The 19,183-nt window shown below is 41.7% G+C and overlaps 1 protein-coding gene across 6 annotated transcripts in view; it reads right to left on the bottom strand.

The window, feature by feature from the left end:
- KIF21A (kinesin family member 21A) overlaps nt 1–19,183 on the bottom strand; it is a 249,946-nt gene that overhangs the window by 163,630 nt on the left and 67,133 nt on the right. For 5 of the 6 annotated variants that reach the window (XM_085870463.1, XM_085870467.1, XM_085870464.1 and 2 more), the window contains exons 2-4: nt 7,628–7,850; nt 3,611–3,793; nt 3,155–3,304 (exon numbers count right to left, since the gene is read on the bottom strand). In XM_085870463.1, the coding sequence (XP_085726589.1) occupies nt 3,155–3,304; nt 3,611–3,793; nt 7,628–7,850 (556 nt within the window). The remainder of the gene's footprint in view (nt 1–3,154; nt 3,305–3,610; nt 3,794–7,627; nt 7,851–19,183) is intronic. The other variant, XM_085870468.1, reaches the window with a different exon arrangement.

Below are 19,183 nucleotides of genomic sequence, written 5' to 3'. Positions count from 1 at the left end.
GCATCAAGGCATCCAATAGATGGCGATGTTTGGTGTCGACGAGGAGACTGAAATGATACAAAAAAAATCTGCACCAAGGATGGAGCATCTTGTGTCGGCAATAGTAAACATCCATGGAAATGAGCGATGTAAGCCCAAATCAAGCAGGAGGAAACGCTCTCCAAAAGTAGCAATAGCACTGTTGTTAGTGGCATGTAATGAATATTCCTGTCAATTATTCTGTTCAGCAGCAGACAGTGGCACGGTGCTCACCTCTGCCCCTGTATCCACAAGAAAATGAATTCCTTCAGGCTGATCCACAAGGAAGAGAAGGTGTCTGACGTATGGCCTTGGTGAACTCATCACCATTAGTCGTGGGCATTGTCATTTGTCCTGTAGCTGGTGCGAGTCCAGTGCCCTACACTGACAAGGATTAGCACCAAAGGTCACATGGTACCAACACCTATCTGAAGTGTTCACAGAAGATGAAGGCGAACTGCAGCTCAAGGTATGGCGTTTATCACTGTTCCTACATTGGACCAGAGCATTGGTGCTGCTGAAGCAGTTTCCTGGGCTATTGGGCACAATCCTGGACGAGTCGCCACTCTGACGCAGGATACTCAAATGGCTCAATCATCCCAGCAAGCTGGTACTCATTTTGCCGACTTCGGAAGGATGATGGGCTGAGTCAACCCCACCTGGTAATAATTCAACGGCCGAGCAGGATTTGAACTCAGGACAATAGGGTCCCAAGCCCACCATCCAACCCATTAAGCCAACACTAGACCTACTGTTCCTACAAGGGGTACATAAGATGAACACGACTGGCGTTGCACAGCATGGAGCTCCAGGACGAACTTCTTAATGTCTGCCATTTCAGATTGGAGCTGTGTGAAAGTGTCACATTAGCCATGGTCAGTGTAATGGTGTCAATGAGACGATCAGCCACATCCGCAGTGGCGGGTGGTGCCAACTCTGCGTTAGCTGCAAGTATCATGCAGATGTGGGGTGGTAAACATTGCAAAAACAACTCACGAAGGAGCGACTGATCGAAGGTGGCATGGCGGTCATCAAGAAGCTTCTGCATATGACGCAGTACTTTGATCTCTGAAATACTCGACAATAAGGAGTTGGTGAAAGTGGCGGTGTTCAGAGGGGGTTGTGCGCTTTATGAGCGCAGCCTTCAAAAGTCGTGTACGGAGCGTTTGTTGGAGGTTGTAGTAAAATCTCTCTCACCTCCGTCACATATTCTGGTGATGAGGATCCAACAATGCGTTTGAACCGCATCGATTCGGTCGGAATGTTATGGGTGTCAAATTGCGCTTCAAGACATGTGGAAACTGCGGTTGGCAGTAGGGGGTCCTGAGGCAAGAATGGTGGAAGTTTTATCCAAACCGTTGACATGGATGAAGCTGGTTTAGCAACCGGGAAAGGCGTGACTGCTTGGTTGTTCCCAACGAATGGTTGGTCGTTTGTAACTCTTTGTCTGTCCATTTGTATCACATCAGGATCACCAATTATAGTATGGTAGGAAAAGACGACCAAGGCATTCGGAATCCGTGTCAATCCATTATTCACCAACGTGACCTACCAAACCCCCTACTCGACACTTCCTGTTGCACCCGGTAATGAAAACCCGAGATCAACCAGAGATCAAGCTCATTTCCATTTTACCACATGAAAGGCAAAATGATACCCTACAGATCTGTGGGAGGTAATACACGAGGAGAGTTGCAGACAGCACAGTGCCAAGTAGTCATAACTAAAAGTATCCTGACTTTCGGTTTGATTTGTGGGGGGGGGGGGATAAATTCTTAATCAAAAGAGGTAGTTTTAACACTGTACTGTACAAGAATTTAGTGAGGCCTCATCTGGGATATAGTGTACAGTTTTGGTCACCATATGTGAGGAAGAAAATAGCTGTCATAGAGAGGGTACAGTGGGCATAGGGTTACTGGATTGATTCTAGGGCTAGCTATACTAAGCTACGAAGAGCGCTGAAGAAAACAGGACTTTATCCATTAGAAAGGAGATAATTGTGTGGGGATATGATATAGATGGTTAAGATAAAAAGGGTATAGACAAAATAAATGCAGAATTCATTCATTCAATCAATACAGTACGCTGAAGCTGGTTTGGCTTCAGAGCATTGGTTTCCTTAATTCCGTTTCCATTTCTTTAATTCCATCCTTCTATATTCTTTTTGGCCTTCCTCTTAGTCTCTTCCCTTTTGGCATCCATCTCTCCACCTTTCTTGCTATCCTATCTTCCCCCATCCTCCACACATGCCCAGCACACACCGGATGCCACTCTTCGGCTAGATCGTTTCAACTTCCTCTGTCCAGTTTTTATCCTGACTTCCTCGTTGGTTACTCTCTGCATCAGGCAAATCCTAAGTATTCTTCTCAGCCATCTACTATCAAAACCATTCAGCCTCCCTTTCTCCTCCTTCGTCAAAATTTAACTATCCGACCTATAGGGCACCACAGAGGTTACTGCTGAATTGTACACCTCCTTCTTGGTTTGCAGGCTCACGTAACGATCGCAGAAAGCAAAAACACATCATCTGATCTGCAATGTGGACTCCTTCCTCTACATGAGTTTCTCTATCAACTGTATGAAACACGTAGTGTAATAAGATGTTGAACAAGCTGGGAGAGAGGATGCATCCCTGCCTCACTTGAGTCTTTACCTTAAACCATTCTAAACTTTATCCCCAAATTCTCACATGGGCCTCTATATCCTTGTACTTACATTCAACCTGATCACTTTCTGTGGAATGCCATATTTCTCCAACACCGTCCAAAGTCCTTCCCTCCACACAGAGAGTCATGTGCCTTTTGAAGTCTCCAAAGCACACAAAGAGATCCTGAGCCATTTTGTACTTCTTCTCGATCAATCGTAATGTGAAAATTTGATAATTTCAGCATAATGGATGGTGATAATACTGGGACTGGAGTTTCAGAGTAAATAAGAGGAGAGTTAGGATGGTAGCAAGGCAAGGGTCTTTCACTGAGAGATTAGTAAATGCATGGAATAGTCACCCAGGAAAGGTAGTGACTGCAGAAACAGCAAGTAGATAGGTATGAAATCTAGTTAGATAGGTATCAAGAAGTTGAATGTAATAAACAGGGAATTTTACATTGGATGTGCGCGTGCGCACACACATGCGTACCTCATCCTGGTTTACAACTGAACGGCTCATGATGCCAATCGTGTATATCCCTCCAGATGCATCCTCGTGAATCTTGATGTTTGATTTGTGGTGTCGTGCCTCGCCATCCGTTGCCGAGTCAAAAAGGTCCAGAATTTCCTCATTGTAAAGCTGTGGGGGAAGAGGGACATGGAAGGAGATTGCAAGAGAGCGTGAGATTGAAAGCATAGTGAGATGAAGCTTCAACAATCCGAAGTTGCTTTGTTTGATTGTGATGATGGAGATGTCAATAACTGTCCCACAATTGTGTATCCATAATTTCATTGACATGAGTGGCATGAACAGAATGAAGAATCATTGTGAGCAATATTAGCAGCTGATGATGAAAATTTGAGATGAAAACCTACCAAGGAAAATAAACTCTTAAAACATTGATGTTGATGTGAACCAAAATTTAAACAAAACAAAACAACCTACCTCCAAGAACTGGGCGTTGATGCTGAACTCCGGCGGTGAGTGTCCTGCACTGATGGCTTCCTGTTTTCGCCTCTCAATGCCGGTGAAAAGGTGGTGCATTGCACGTGGTATAATGCCTTGCTCCTCGTCTGTTATATTCATGTCGAATCCAGTACCCATCGTATACGTTTTCCCTGAACCGGTCTATGGGGATAAATCATCATTCATCAAAAACAAAAGAACCATTGAAAAACGTCAATACTAAAAGAGAGCCAATTTTCTCTGTGTCTGGCTGTGTGTCTGTGTCTCCATTTTTCTCAGAGATAGCAGAATGGATCTTTGTCAAACTTTCAGAGGTTCATCAGTGAGTGTTAATTTTAAAAAAAGTTAATTTTTGTTGTTGTTTAAATCGCTCTTATAGTGTCGAAGCCTTTGCAGCTACGTCAAAGGTGATATTAAATTATCTCCGACCCCAATCCTTCGTGGGTAGAGGGAAGTGTTTTAGCACCCCGACAAAAAAAAAAAATTGACCGGGCATCATCGGGTACCCCTGCTAGTAATAAATAAAAACAATTGCTTCTTCTTACAGCTGTTTACATTATGGCCGCAACTTTTGTTTCGAGAAGACAAAGTAAGGCAGGTAGAATTTAAAAGTTTTCAGGGAATTTATCATCATAGTATTGGTTACAAATAACTGACATGATCACACCATTTTTTTTCCTTTAATGCATGTGTTTAACTCGAAGGGCAGTCTTCGACGTCGCCATATATATGTCTCCACCTACATCATTACATCAATATAATACTTGTTCCAAGTTTTTAAATCCCAGAACCCAGATTCAAAATATTAAATAATTCTGGCTGCCCCACCATGCATCCGATAATGTTGAGATTTAAAACATATTTTCCCCATGACTACGAGATCATAATTGTAACGTTTCATGTCGATTAATGAAGTGGTTCAAGAGAAAGAGTTTTATAAAAGATTTTCATTCAATCGAATATGGATGCCAGACCATGTGGCTTAGTAATTATTTGTGAACACCCTGGTATCCCAAATGCTTGGAGAACATGTGGGTGTAGGTTCCCCTTGATTTATCAAGCCTGGAAAAGAAGATTTTTGAAGGTTTATTCTTTAAAAAAAAATCATAGCTGCCAAACCATGTGACCTATGATGATATAGGTTCAGAACTTTTTCTTCCTCATGGATAGGCAATCATACCTGTAAAGTTTTGCCTCGATCTGTACAGCTGTTTCGGAGATTTTTAAAGGCTTTTATGTAAAAAAAAAAAAAAAAAATATATATATATATATATATATATGGTTGCCGAACTACATGACCGATGATGTCTTCAATTATTTTCCCTGATACAATTTATCTATAGATGACCCTCAAAAATTTTTCATAATGATCGGATAAAGCATTCGAAGTATGTAATTATGACGTAATAACAAAGCCACCTATGACATCATCAAAAAAGGTCACACTTGTTTCCCATGGGGAGTACTTGACATGTGCAAAGTTTCAATATTTTTTCCAAGGAGCGGTTTCGGAGACACAGAGGTCCAAAGTATTTCCTTTTTAACAACATGGCTGCCATACCACATGACCTATGATGTCATAATTATCATTAAAACATTCTACATGAGTAGTCGCACCTTTGGTGAAAATTTTGTGTCAATCAGATAAGCAGTTGTGGAGAAAACAAAAAATTAGCATGAACGTAAGCACAACCTGAAAACATAATGCCTCCAGTGACTTCGTCAGCGGAAGCATAAATATATGTGCAATACCCCAGGGCACTCACTTGGTAGAATAATGATACTGCGGAGGAAGTCAGCATTGGACGGAATCAGAAAAATGTACCAATGAACCAATGTTTGAGCAAATACAAATTTTGGGGGCAAACTCCACCCTCCCTGAGGAACCCCCCTCCACCCCCACATAGACCACCCAATTTTTTATGTCATGAACAAACTTTGGGACATCACCGCTGGTGAAGGTTCGGGTCAAGTTTCATCGTAATTTTGTGTATAGTTAAGGAGAAGAAAGCAAATCATATTTTGTGGGGCAAGCACCCATTCCTCCCCCCCCCACCCCATTGACCACCTTACACCCCAATTTTTTTTTAATGTTGTGAACAAACTTTGGTTCATCACAGGTAATGAAGGTTGTGGTCAAGTTTCATCGAAATAATGTGTGTAGTTTCAGAGAAAAAGTTGCAAGTGTTTGTGGACGGACGGACAGACAGATGGATGACCCGCCATCCCATTAGCTCCTCGGAACTACGTTCCAGGTGAGCTAAAAATCAAGTTGTTGGCAACTGATATGATGAAGATGGCGGAACAGTGAATAATGATGAAATTTCTGGTCAATGAGGACATCAAGCCTCTTGAAATTTACATAATTAGCTGCAATAATGATGAATGCCTGTCAAGGGCAATGGTATTAAAAAGGACTTTGGCGGCAAAAGTTTTTTGAGAAAAGACCAATTTGGAATGATGTCCTGCTCTGGCGAAACAAAGACCTTAAAGAAACACTGAAGGGACAATCAACTTTCCACTCTGATAGAAGGGTGTGTTTAAAGCTGGAGAATACTTTGACAAGTAATACAAATATTGTTTTGATATCCAAGTCAAATTTGAAAATGCCTTCATAAAACTCCATTAAAATATACCATCAGAGATGGGGAATCTCCCGCCATTGAATGAAAAAGGTCATACATATTCCAGATAATGAGGGAGGTGAATTGGAAACAAGACACCATTTGGCCATCATCTCAAAAAAGTTCCCCAGGGGTGAGGAACGTAGTAACCAAAAATAATTGAAATCAGATAAGTGTTTTTCCATTTATTTTTTTCTTTCAAGATGGCCGCCCAGTCGGCCATCTTGGATCTGGCCACAGCCAAAATCAATAGGGTTCTTCCTTTTCAGGTGGTACATGTGTGACCCAAATTTAAAATCGATATGGCGAAGAGTTTATGAGTTATCACACTCACAGCTATAAATGTTGACGCCCAGCCAGCCGGACGGACGGACAACGGACAGACGACCTGGATGACAACAATATCCCCCTTCCGCCACGCGGCGGGGGATAAAAAAAGTACACAATCTAATCTGTTGCATCTTAAAAAGTGAATCCCAAATAATCATACTGAGACCTTGAACAATCTTCTGAAAAGCAAAATCTACAATTTCAAAACCTGAACCTGTAATAATTACCAATACCACACAGTCTGGAGGAATAAAAGGACATGGGCATGGTCTGCAAGCAGCAAATTTGATTGGTTGAGATGTAAAATGACATAATATTTTCCAAGTACTTCTAAACAAAGGTTTTTGGAAGTGCCAATAAGGCAATTTGTATTCTACAGTGTTTAAGTATATAATGCATTAAAAAAAAAACATTTTGAAGGTTGCAGAAAAACATTTTCTTTCTGACGTATACCGCCGTTCATGCAGAATCTTTTAAACCACCTGATGTAAAACATTACATTAGTTATTCGTGCCTGTTGTTTGTGTCCTTTATGACTTCTCTAAAAACAGCAAGGTTCCTGTTTGGAATGATTTTCAGTTTTGTTTGACTGCCAGACAGACAGAAAGACTACAAAAAAATATAAAAAAACACTGTATCTCACTCGTCTCTATGTAATGAATGTGTAATCGGGACAAATATAGAGCCAAAGTACTGCTAAACTACAGGTTAGTTTTCTGATTTATGTTCCAAATATAACATTCAATTGAAATTAAGTTGTACCTTGATCATAAACTGACATTTGTGGACAGACAGACAGACAGACAGACAGACAGACAGACAGACAAAGTAAACCAATTGCTTAACCCCAGTGGTGGTCACAGCTCACAGTAATTACAGTGTTGGCCTCATGATAATGACACTGGACTGGGATCAAGAGTTTAAATCTAACTGTAGACCACAACATTTGGTTTAGAGGTTTGTACAATCTGAGCGTGTCTGATAACATAATGATAACCAGTGCAAATAGCTCCCACTGCTCCGCACCACCGCAAGCTCACACCTGACCATAGGCGAACACTGTGGCATTGTAGCCCTCGAAACACCCCTCGATGAGGGGCTTAACGCAGGCATCGTATACATCGCTCTGTGTTCTGGCGATGTCAAACACGTGATCAAACGTGAACGCCTTGTCCTTGCCGAGTATGAGCTGTGGCTCCCCCTGAGTCACGTATGTGCATATGTGGCATCCCTCGATCCTCTCTCGTGCCAACTGTGGTCGTATCCTGCCAACAAAATGAGGACGGTTATTATTATTATGCAAACAAATTAAACAACCTCTTGTTTCATTTCTACTGCATACGTTGATTGGGCTTAATAAGTATTCCAAGCAAAGTCATTCAGTGAAGAGACAAAACAGGGTTCTGTATGAAACACACACACACACACACACACACACACACACACACACACACACACACACACACACGCACACGCACACGCACACGCACACGCATACGCGCGCGCGCACACACACACACACACACACACACACACGTCTCAACTTCCACAAGTTGAGATTCAGGTTGCCTTTCTGACCTATAGGGTCACACACACACACACACGCGCACACACACACACACACAAACACCCACACACAGACACCCACACAGACCCGCCCTCTCACACACACACCCACCCACACACACACCCACCCACCCACACACACACACACACACACACACACACACACACACACACACACACACACACGTCTCAACTTCCACAATTCAGGTTGCCTTTCTGCAACCTCACTGCAAATTCTTCGGTTCTGTTTTCTGTTTACTCCACAAGCTCCAGCAATAACTGGCCATGTATAGCCAATGTATTTATCGAAACAAGTATCACAACGACCTAGTTACCAAATTATTTCATATAACCCCCTGCGAGAGGCTCTCTATTCATGAAGCTTCACAGGGATGCTGCAATATTATAGACAAAACAGTCATAATGAGGCAACATTGTTAACACGACACTCAGTCCATACAGTGAATTTATAAATGTGGACAAGGTACCAACACAAAGTCAGACTAGAAAGCATCTGAAAATGCAAAACCTCTCCGTGTCCACTTTGTATTTGGACTTCTTCTTCTTCTTCTTTTGAATGCTTTACAACAAAAACAGCTAAAACTAGAAGGGCACCGCCATGTAATACCTGATCCACAAGAACATATCAGACCCAGTACAATTTTGAAATATCATGCTATACAGTACTATATCGTTTTTTGCCCCATCTCCCAATGGTGAAGAATCACTTTAAAAATCAAATAATTATCGTATCCAGATCCTGATTCGGATCTTCATCAAAATCGAATCAATTCCTTCTTGCGACACACCCAAACTGTCCACCAAGTTTCGTACGAGTCCATCCACAACTTTTTGAGATATCGTGCTATATATCATTTTTGGCCCTATCTCTCAATGGTGAAGAATCACATTAAAAATTCTAGTAGTCGGATCCAGATCCGGATCTTCATTAAAATCGAATCAATTATTCCTTGTCACACAGCCAACCTGTACACCAGGTTTCATGCAAATCCGTCCACAACTTTTTGAGATATCCTGTACACAAACAGACAGAAATGGGTGAAAACATAACCTCCAACTTCGGTGGCGGAGGTAAAAATACAAAAAATAAAATAATGATTTTAGGCGACCTTGATCTTTTGTCCTCAAAAGCAATAGGCTTCGGTGACCCAATATGCAAATCCTGTTAAAATTTCAAATCAAACAGATGAAAATTGTTGATTTTATGCGACCTTGACCTTTGATCTTTTGATCTAAAAAAAACAATCAGCTTCTCGTTTTTGATTGGTGAACCAATATGCAAATTCTTCAAATTTCAGGTCAATTGGATGAAAATTGACTATTTTATGTGATGTTGACATTTGATCTTTTAACCAAATTGTTAATGTGTCTTCTCCATATTCTCATCATAAAGCTTTGTTGAAAATTGGATGACAAAAGCTCAAATGGTAAAAAAGTTTACAAGTGACATATTGTACTGTATATTATATGAGCAAATACAAACCGTCGCTTCACTGATGGGAATATTAAGGGGGGTAGAAAGGAGAGAGAGGAGGGAGTGGAGGGAGAGCATGAAGAGGGAGGAGGGGGAATTTTTTCCCATGAAAATGAGCCCAAATACCAATGCAGAAACTACCGAAGCAATTCCACAGGCTACCTGCCCTTCATTGCACGTATCAAGTCGCATGGGCCAGAGTGGAACATGCCCACATTCATACACATCAACTACCATAAAATTCCCTGCAAGGCCATGGCTTCATCTTTAAACACTACACGTGTGGCCTTAAACTTGGCAGTGGGGAGGTTCTGCATAAACAAGATGGTGGGGATGCTTCAGGCTGTGGTGCCCGCAATTCAAAAGCTGTCGCTGACCTCATGACTTCTTTCCCCTCCTAACCCCCCTTCAACTTCTTGCCTCCCAGCAGCCAAACAGCTCCATAGCTGTACCTCCTGCCAGGGAGTGTCTCCACACACAGGCACTCTTGGCCTCAGGCACTCCTGGCCTCCCCCCCCCCTCGGGTCACCAAGGATCTCCATACCCGTTGGTCTCCAAAACCAGACCCTCCTCAAATGGGCCCCCGAATTCCAGACAACAACAGCTGCCAGGGGTGATTTACTTCAGGAGGGGCTGCAGTATTTTAAAATTTGTAGCGCGATCCCTTATGCTCTCTCGACACCAATTAACTATAAATTTAGAAATCCTCTGGTTCTAGATCCTACTCCTGATAAACCAAATGTTTATCAGCGTTCGAATCCTGCACACCTGACTCCAAATCGGACTCAGGTTGTTCGAAAAAAATCTCGCTTCTGATCGTGTCCATGTCAATTAAGACCAATGCTGGACGGATGGGCCGAACTGGCTTTTTCCTCCCTTAGACTGCATTCTGAATTATGGTAGACTACGTGCGCACGGTTGTGAGGAGAGACGTGACAACCTTAAAGCTGTTTTTTTTTTGTAACACAGAACATATAACAAAGGGAGCAAAATACAAGAGCAGCAGGAGAGGGAAGCACAAAATGGGAAGGAACAGAGACATTAGATCTGTGGAAGGGGAAGAGATAGAGCGGAGTACATGGATTAAACAAGATGGGCACCACAGGGACTTTCAAGGAAGGAAAACAGAGAATTTGAAGGAGATGGATTTGGGGTGGATTAACAGAGATCGATAAGATCGTGGTTTTGGATGGGGGAAGATAAGGGATGGTGGTGAACAGCTGTTTTGAAGACCTGGAGGGAAGAATGAGATTGAAGAGAGTGTGGGAGTTTGTTCCAGAGGTGGGGAAAAAAAACAAAGGAATGAAAGAGTGAGGTGAGCAGTAATTCTCGATTTTGGTAGTTTCACAAGAAGAGAGTTGCTGGCAGACCTTCAGTGCCCTGCAGAAATATTGGGGAGGGGGGGGGAGGTACAGATCACAGACAGGGAAGGGGGGGCGAGGCTAGAGAGGAGAGGGTAGAAGACAGAAAGACCACCGACCTGCCTACGGTGAGAGCGAGAGACCCAAAGACTCAGCCTCATTACGGGAGATACCAATGATGCTAAATGCCTTGGATTCCACAGCCTGAAGCAGAGAAAGGTAGGAGGTGGGAGCACCAGCCAAGGGGGGAGTGCAGTACTCCATCAGGCTGCGGATGAAAGCTTTGTACATGGTCAGGAACTCAGGTGTGCCAAGGAAGGACTTTGCACGATGGAGGATTCCCATTCAGCGACTGGCTTTCGAAGTCAGCTTGGAAATGTGGCTTTTCCAGGAAAGATCATGGCAGATATAGTCCAGTCAAATTAGTATCTTCACCCACCACTAATTGCATTTCAGTAAGACTCCCTAATCACCATACTAAAAGTCCGAAAAAATCCCAGCATGGGAAAGTAGTGTAATTTGCATAATATGAAAATTAGCTTCCGCCATAAGAGAAAATTCATATTTTTGCGATAACTTTGCATCTAAATATCCAATTGAGGCAAATCAAGTGTCCAAATCCATGTTTTCAAGGTCAATGAACATGATAGGCACATTTGCAAATTACTATTTTGAATATAATTTGCATATTATGCAAATTAGTTTCAGGAATTGGAGAAATTTCTAATTTTCACTATTATTTTCCATATAAGGAACACGTATCCAAACCCATATTATGAATATAACTTGCATAAAATATGCATATTAGCTTTTAGCAATTCGAGAAAATCCAAAATGTCAGATAACTTTGCATCCATGTGCCTGATACAAACAATAAAGTCATATAGAAGCAAGTATGAAAAATTAACTAAAGCAGCAACAAGCAATACCTGAAATACTTAAAGTGGTGACACCCAATCAAGATGATAAGATACATTTAACACAGGTTTTCACTGCAAATCGGTAATATGTTACCTGAAAATTAATTAAGAACACTAACCACATCAATCAGTATCACTGCTGTCATCTATCTCCACCCGAGATGAATTAGTACAACTTACACCTTTACACACCCCACACATCCACGGACAGTCAATACGTATTCGGTCAACCATGTATGCCAATGGATTACGTCCTGTGTGCTGAGATTTGAACGTTTTGATGTTGATCCTTCCCACTTTTATGATGTCATCCGTTGTCACTGATACTTGAGGTACAGGTTTACTAAGCAGCTTTCCTGGTGTGAAAGTGGAAATAATCCCCATTCCATGGAATGTTCCAAAGCCATCAAGAGTTCTTATATTGTGATCAACATTGTCACCGACATGCTGAATGAACGCTCCAGATCCAGGCTCAGGCAACTCTGCCCCTTGTGTAAGAGCGGCACTTTTCTCGAACTTCCGCACTTCAGAATAGTAACAACTGAAGCCGTGTTTATGAAGATTATCTACGATGAACCTTGATGAAAACTGATGATGCATTTCAGTTGCTAGTCCAAATTGCAATGGGGCTAGAATGACTCTTGCCCTTGTTGTTTGCATTACAGCTTGTCCAATTGATGCTTCCTAAAGATCAGTGTTTTTGCCAATGAACAAACCTTGCAACAACATCAGTAGTGACTGTGGAATGAACTGCACAGCTGCTTCTGTTGATGACATCTGTTCTCTGGTTGGATATACATCATTAGAAGGGTCAACTGCCTTTATGTCACTCTTGATATAAACTTGGCAACTGTGTTTATCATTCGTATTTTCTCAATATTGGGGTCCTCTTTCTTCTGTTCCTTGTAAAAGTCATGGAGAATATTTGCTGCTGTTTGTCTAAAAGTTACAACATTTGGCTTCCCATTCAGCTCGGTTATTATGATATTGTCATCAAAATGTTCCATGAGTTTACTCTTCATATGTGTAAAGCCATAAGCCGCAACCTCTGAACCCAAAAGACCTGTCTCCATTTTCTCAATCAAGTCTGTTATTGTGATCTGTTCATCATCATTTTCCTCCAGGTACTTTGCAACCAACAGGAATGCTTCATATCTTTCTGCTTCTTTGGGTCTGCCAAGCCTTTGTTTCTTTGCAACACTACTTAGTCCAGAGGAATGTTGCTGTGGAACCTGCTTCCCAGTCCTGAAGTTGACATTACAGCTTTGATGATAAACTGCATCGGCTGCGATTAGGTCATGAGGATACGCAATTCTGCCTGAAACTAACGTAGACCATTCATCTTTCCTTTGTGCACATGAATGCAAGACAATATTTTGGAATGATGTGGTTCTTACAGGATACATCCATGCCATCACGCTTTTTCTCATTGTAAGTAGTTGGTTCACCGCAAAACAAACAGTGCTTGTCCAAACTGAACGTTGGCGTTTCTGAACAAAGGATACACGGTGAGGGCTGATCTTGTTCAGTTACTTTTTCCTGTGCCTTTGCAATCGTCTGTGGATGAGTGAAAACCCGACGGCATTCTGTGTGTACTCGCTGACCTTTATGAGTTCTTATACTACTTCCTTGCTGCTCACTGGCCATGTTGATACTCTCACTCCCCTTTTCTCATAGGATTGCAGTATCCTGACCATCTTCTAAACTCTTCTCGCAGAAAACACACTCAGCCATAGCAATCTGTAATTCATGAAATAATAGAACAGAAACAATACAAGTTAGGGTTAGGTTCAATCGGATACAGTACTTAGATGCAAAGTTATAGTGAAAATATGAATTTTCTCTTTCGACAGAAGCTAATTTGCATAATATGAAAATTATATTCAAAAATATTAATTTGCAAATGTGCCCATCATGTTCACTGACCTTCAAAACATGGGTTAGGATACTTGATTTGTTTCAATTGGGTACTTAGATGCAAAGTTGTAGTGAAAATATGAATTTTCTCTTATGGTGGAAGCTAATTTGCAGATTATGCAAATTAGACCACTTTCCCATGCTAGAATTTTTTTAGGACTTTTAGTATGGTGATTACGGGGTCTTACTGAAATGCACTGCAGTGGAAACAATTCTTTTACAATTAGTGGTGGGTTACCCCCTCAAATTGCTACATTGACTGGACTAATTGTGAGACCCAGAAGCTTCAATGAAAGGACTTCTTCAAGAGGATTGTTGAGAAAGTAGATGTGGGGATTTTCCAGACGGTCATTTCGGAAAGACATCGTGAGAGTTTGAGATTTGTCAAGATTGAAAGACATGTTCCTATACACTGCGGAGAGTCCCTACAGATCCAAATCCATCCATATGTACCATGTCCATGTGCGCTGTATATGTACCAATAACTTGTATAGCAACTGTCAACTGTACATCCCAATCAGGACATGAACTGTACCACTGTCAACTGTCGGGCACTCGGCAAGTGGCTCAAGCACTCAAGTAAGCACTCAAATGGAATGCCTGGCTTGGCAAGCAATTACCAATTGCCGTCGATAAATGCATGAACCCTGAAACACCCAAGCAATGTCCAAATTTGACAAATTAATACTTACTTTTTTTAGCAGTCTGAACTGCTGCTAAGTTCAATTCTGGTGCCTAATTTTTGAAATTCGGCTTAGTTTAAGAGATTCTTGAGGTTATGGCATGTGCGGAAATGAAATAAAGCCACAAACACTGGCATCTCCGGGCATTTGTAAGCATTGCATTATATCCAGCGATTCATAAATATTGATAATATGAGTGAGAGGAAATTTTTTTTTAACTTTATTGTTAATAAATCATTGTGGCCTATTCAAAATCAACGTAAGGTTGAGCAGGCCAAAAAACATGGTGGCTTCAGACCCCAGCAAGGTTACCCAGGATATGCCTTAATACACCTAGAGTGAAGTGGCCGAGGATCGCCTGATGAAGGATATAATTAAATAAGGCTGTTTATTATCTTTAAAAGGGGTATTTTAATTATCCAAAACACCCAATTTTTACTCGTGCACTTCCTTGGAGTTCCCTTAGTATGCAAGCAAAGTTTCAGGCTGCTTGGTTTCATGGTTTTGGAGTTATGGAGTACACACACACACACACACACACACACACACACACACACACACACACACACACACACACACACACACACACACACACACACACACACAGACGCGCAGACGCGCAGACGCGCGGACGCGCGCACGCACGCACGCACGCACGCACGCACGCACACACACACACACACACACACACACACGCACACACGCACACGCACACACACACGCACACACACACACACGCACACAGTTTAGATATTAAAAATATATAAAGGGAAAATAATAGAAAAGATATGTGTAAGCCCATCAAGAGTGGCACAGTGGGAATATTTTTACCCCATTATCTGCCTGCAATATCTGTTGCACCAGTTTCCTGTCATTACTTTGTCACCTGACAAAGTATGACCAAAGATAAGTACAGCACAGAAGCAGATAGCAAAGGGAACTTGATGCTTGTTATAAAAACCCAAATGAAAGACTCGATTTTGAGCCTGGTTGAAACAGGCAGTGTTGCAACGTCTGGCCATTTACCCGATATCACTAATTTATGCAAAGTCATGTTTCAATGGCTGGATTACAGTTTAACCCCAAGGCACGGCATGCATTATATTAATTGTGGATAATTGCTCGAGAAAACAGGAAAACCAAATGTCTGGCTGCTTCCTGTAATTGAGATAGGAAAAAAAACATGGCACGTGGTGGTGCCTTTGGCACATGCAGTCCCCATTTAAACAGCTGTTCCATACTTGGTACACAAAAGACGTCTCAGCTTTCAAGAACAGTGAATGAATGGATCTTCTTGGCATAACAAAGCAGTCCCAATGTGAAGCTCTGGCCACCATTACTAATCCTCTCTATCTCCATTCAGCCCTGCCTACTGAATTATTTTGTTGACAATGCGAAACTTATCATTTATCCTCTGACGATCACCTAAACGGTACGCTAATTGAACGACTGTTGGTGCATGTGTATTTCCAACAACAACATGGCACAGTGGGATTGTTTTCCGATAAAACGTCTGAGCTACTCAACGGCTCAGATGACGTTGCTCTCGGATTAACCTACTTCACACCCCCACTCTCGAATCGATCGTGTGTTTAGTGCCACGGCATATTTGAGGGTGGAAACATGGCTTGCGTTGTACTGTAAGCACCTGATATGCAATGCCATAAATGTCCAGGGTGCACCACAAAATAGTGAAACATTCGCAACTCTTTGGCAATTCCTCAAATTAGTTGTACCCTTTGATGAACATCAGACAAGTAAGACAGAGACACAAGCAAATTTTTTCACTTGGTGAATGCCATGTCAGTTTTTGAAACCACAAAACTAACCACAACCTGTCTATCTTCCACCCCAATATCTGGACTTGTGAACTTAGCCAGGTGAAAAGCTCAAAGGCAAAAAAAAAGGACTACCATGATCCTCCGAACGAGAGTGGATGCTTGTTAATGTTTGGTTCACTGTGTGAATGCTGATACCTTGGTGGATACATCTGCTGTTTAAATGGCCTCTGGTTACAGCTAAAAGGCTGCATGCAATGCAGTCCAAAAGGCGAGTCTTGGCCCGTTCGAAACTGGCAAGAAATATTTTGTGTTCATCTTCCCAGTTGCAAAACAGTTGTGGTTCGTCGAAGAAAGCAATAGGCGAGAGTTGCCTTCAGAGGGAAGTGGCATGATGGGAAAACACTTTATAAAATGCAAACTTGACGAATCGATAATAACGTTATGATGATTATCAGAACAACAGAAACATACAGTGTACTCTGTGAGGTCGATGGCATCCCAAGAATAAAGTACATGTGGTAAGCAAGTCTCACAAACAAGCATAGTAGTGAATTTTTGTGAAGCAACTCAACAATCATGTGAAGTTTTAGATGGATTGTTAAACCAGACGTCCGTTGACACCCAAGTTCTATATTTGTAAGATTCAGCCTTTTTCCCACTATCCTGACCATACAGATTTTAGTTATCGATTAAAATTTGGATATTGATGTTTAACATGCAATTGTAAGTTAAATAGAAATATAAATGAGACACATGCATTCAGTAAGTACACAAGTGGTTTGGTGAAGTATAATTATGAGCATACAGCAGAGATGTGTTGGATCAAACGATTTCTTGCATCATCTCCTTGTCTATCCATTACAATCATGTGAAGTACTAGTTTCAAGTAAAAATCCATTGTGTCATTATCATGGCTATTTTGACCAAAAGGACCTCGGATGAACCGCAATAATCCTCTAACTCTCAAAAGCAAATCTATTTTGTTGCACAATGATCAACAGCTGATCAAATGCTTTTCCAGAAATTGCCTTCATTCATTGCACAGTCATCACAAACAAAGACTATTTATTTTATTTTCTGGTCTATTTAACACAAACAAACGAGTATATTGGGAAAAAAACATAACATTAGTATTTCTTGGTCTATTGTTATTGTGCTGTTCTGATTTTGAATGCCTTCATACAAGGAACCTCTGTCAAAATAAAGGGATGGGAAAGAAAAGCAGCAGGATATTAGGAGAAAACAAAGATGGGGAGGAAGGGAAGTTGGTCAAAATAGAATCTATGTATCTAAGTAATTGAGTGTAGAATCATATTAGACTTGGTGCAGATGATGGGCACACCATACTGCTGAATGAAGAATCGAGAGCCAGTCCAGTTAGCAAAATCATTTAATGCAGACACTGCTCCAATACACCTCTGGAGACAGAAATGGAAGGTCATCTTTACCCTGGAGAAATACAAGGTGATGTCCCTGAGTAAAAAAAAACTGGGAAGGCAACCTAATCTCCTCCTGGGAAGCATGATACCAGAAGAAGGTGATGTGTTCAACATCCTTTGGGACAGGTTCTCCATGACACTCAACTTCCATTCTCATGTCGATTCCATCACAAAAAAGTGTAAGAAAATGAATCAAAAGCCATGCCTTTTTGGATAAGGTTCACATTAGAACCACAATGGACTACACTCCACTTGCCTGGATGTCTGCTCGTGAGACTCATATCAGGAAGCTAAGGCAACATTAACAACAAGAAAAAGAGCAATCAGAGATTGTAGACCCTCACCAGGACTTGTTTTGTGTGGTGTGGTGTGTGGTGTTTGTGTAGTGGTGTGTTAAGTAATAAATAAGAGACATAATTAGAACTGCCACTTTATAACTGCTGGAACCGGGCGTAGTGGCGTGCGCCTGTAATCCGGCTACTCGGAGGCTTGGGTTGGAGGATCACTTGAGGACAGGGGCTCTGCAATGGGCAGGGTGTAGCGCAGCCCGGAATCATGGCGAAACCCAAATCCTGATCCCTGTGTCGTAAGAGGCGACCAGGGTTGCGTCAGGAAGGGCATCCGGCGTAAAACCTGTGCCAAATCAGTATGCGGATCATAACGGATGATCCGCTGTGGCGACCCCTAACGGGAGCAGCCGAAAGATGAACAACAACTTTATAACTGCTGGCAGTGATGATTGGGTACCAAGATATCCTGCTTTGATCAGACACCTGACCCCAACCGATGACGTTTTTCATTATTATTCAATTGAATTCAGAATGTGATTAAAACAAATTCAATTCAAATGAGATGGAAGACCAAATCAGAACAGTCCTGCATCGGAGTAATCAGAAGGAACCCAAACATGCAAAAACAAAAGATGATGTCATCATGAGGAACCTGGATAGGATTTGCACTTCAGCTGCTACTCCTCTACCCTCAAAGCCATACAGGCACAGCCAAGTGAGCCTTATTCAAAAAACAAAAAACAGCCCCCAAAAGTGAGCCCCCAAAAACAGACTAAATTATTTAATAATTCTGGCTGCCAGACCATGTGTCTGATCAAGTTAAAATTTAAAATTTATATTCCCAATCACTACAAGATCACAATTGTGAAGTTTCACGTCGATTGATTAAGCGGTTCCAGAGAAAACATTATTTCATGTTTTTCTTAAATCTAATATGGCTGCCAAACCATGTGACGTCAATTATTCCTGAACAACCTTGGACACGCATGCCTTGGGGAACATGTGTGTGAAGTTTCCCCTTGATCTGTCGAGTCGTTCTGGAGAAGAAGATTTTTATATGTTTTCAGGTAAATCCAAAATGGCTGCCAAACCATCTGCCATATGACATCATACGTATGAACGTTTTGCTCATCATGTATAGGCAGT

This window comes from Eptatretus burgeri, chromosome 2 (assembly GCF_056783735.1).
Source record: "Eptatretus burgeri isolate ZD-2024b chromosome 2, Ebu_testis_v1, whole genome shotgun sequence".
Taxonomy (NCBI): Eukaryota; Metazoa; Chordata; class Myxini; order Myxiniformes; family Myxinidae; genus Eptatretus; species Eptatretus burgeri.
The sequence above is the reverse complement of the archived record's forward strand: the minus strand, read 5'-3'. Positions and strand labels throughout refer to the sequence as shown.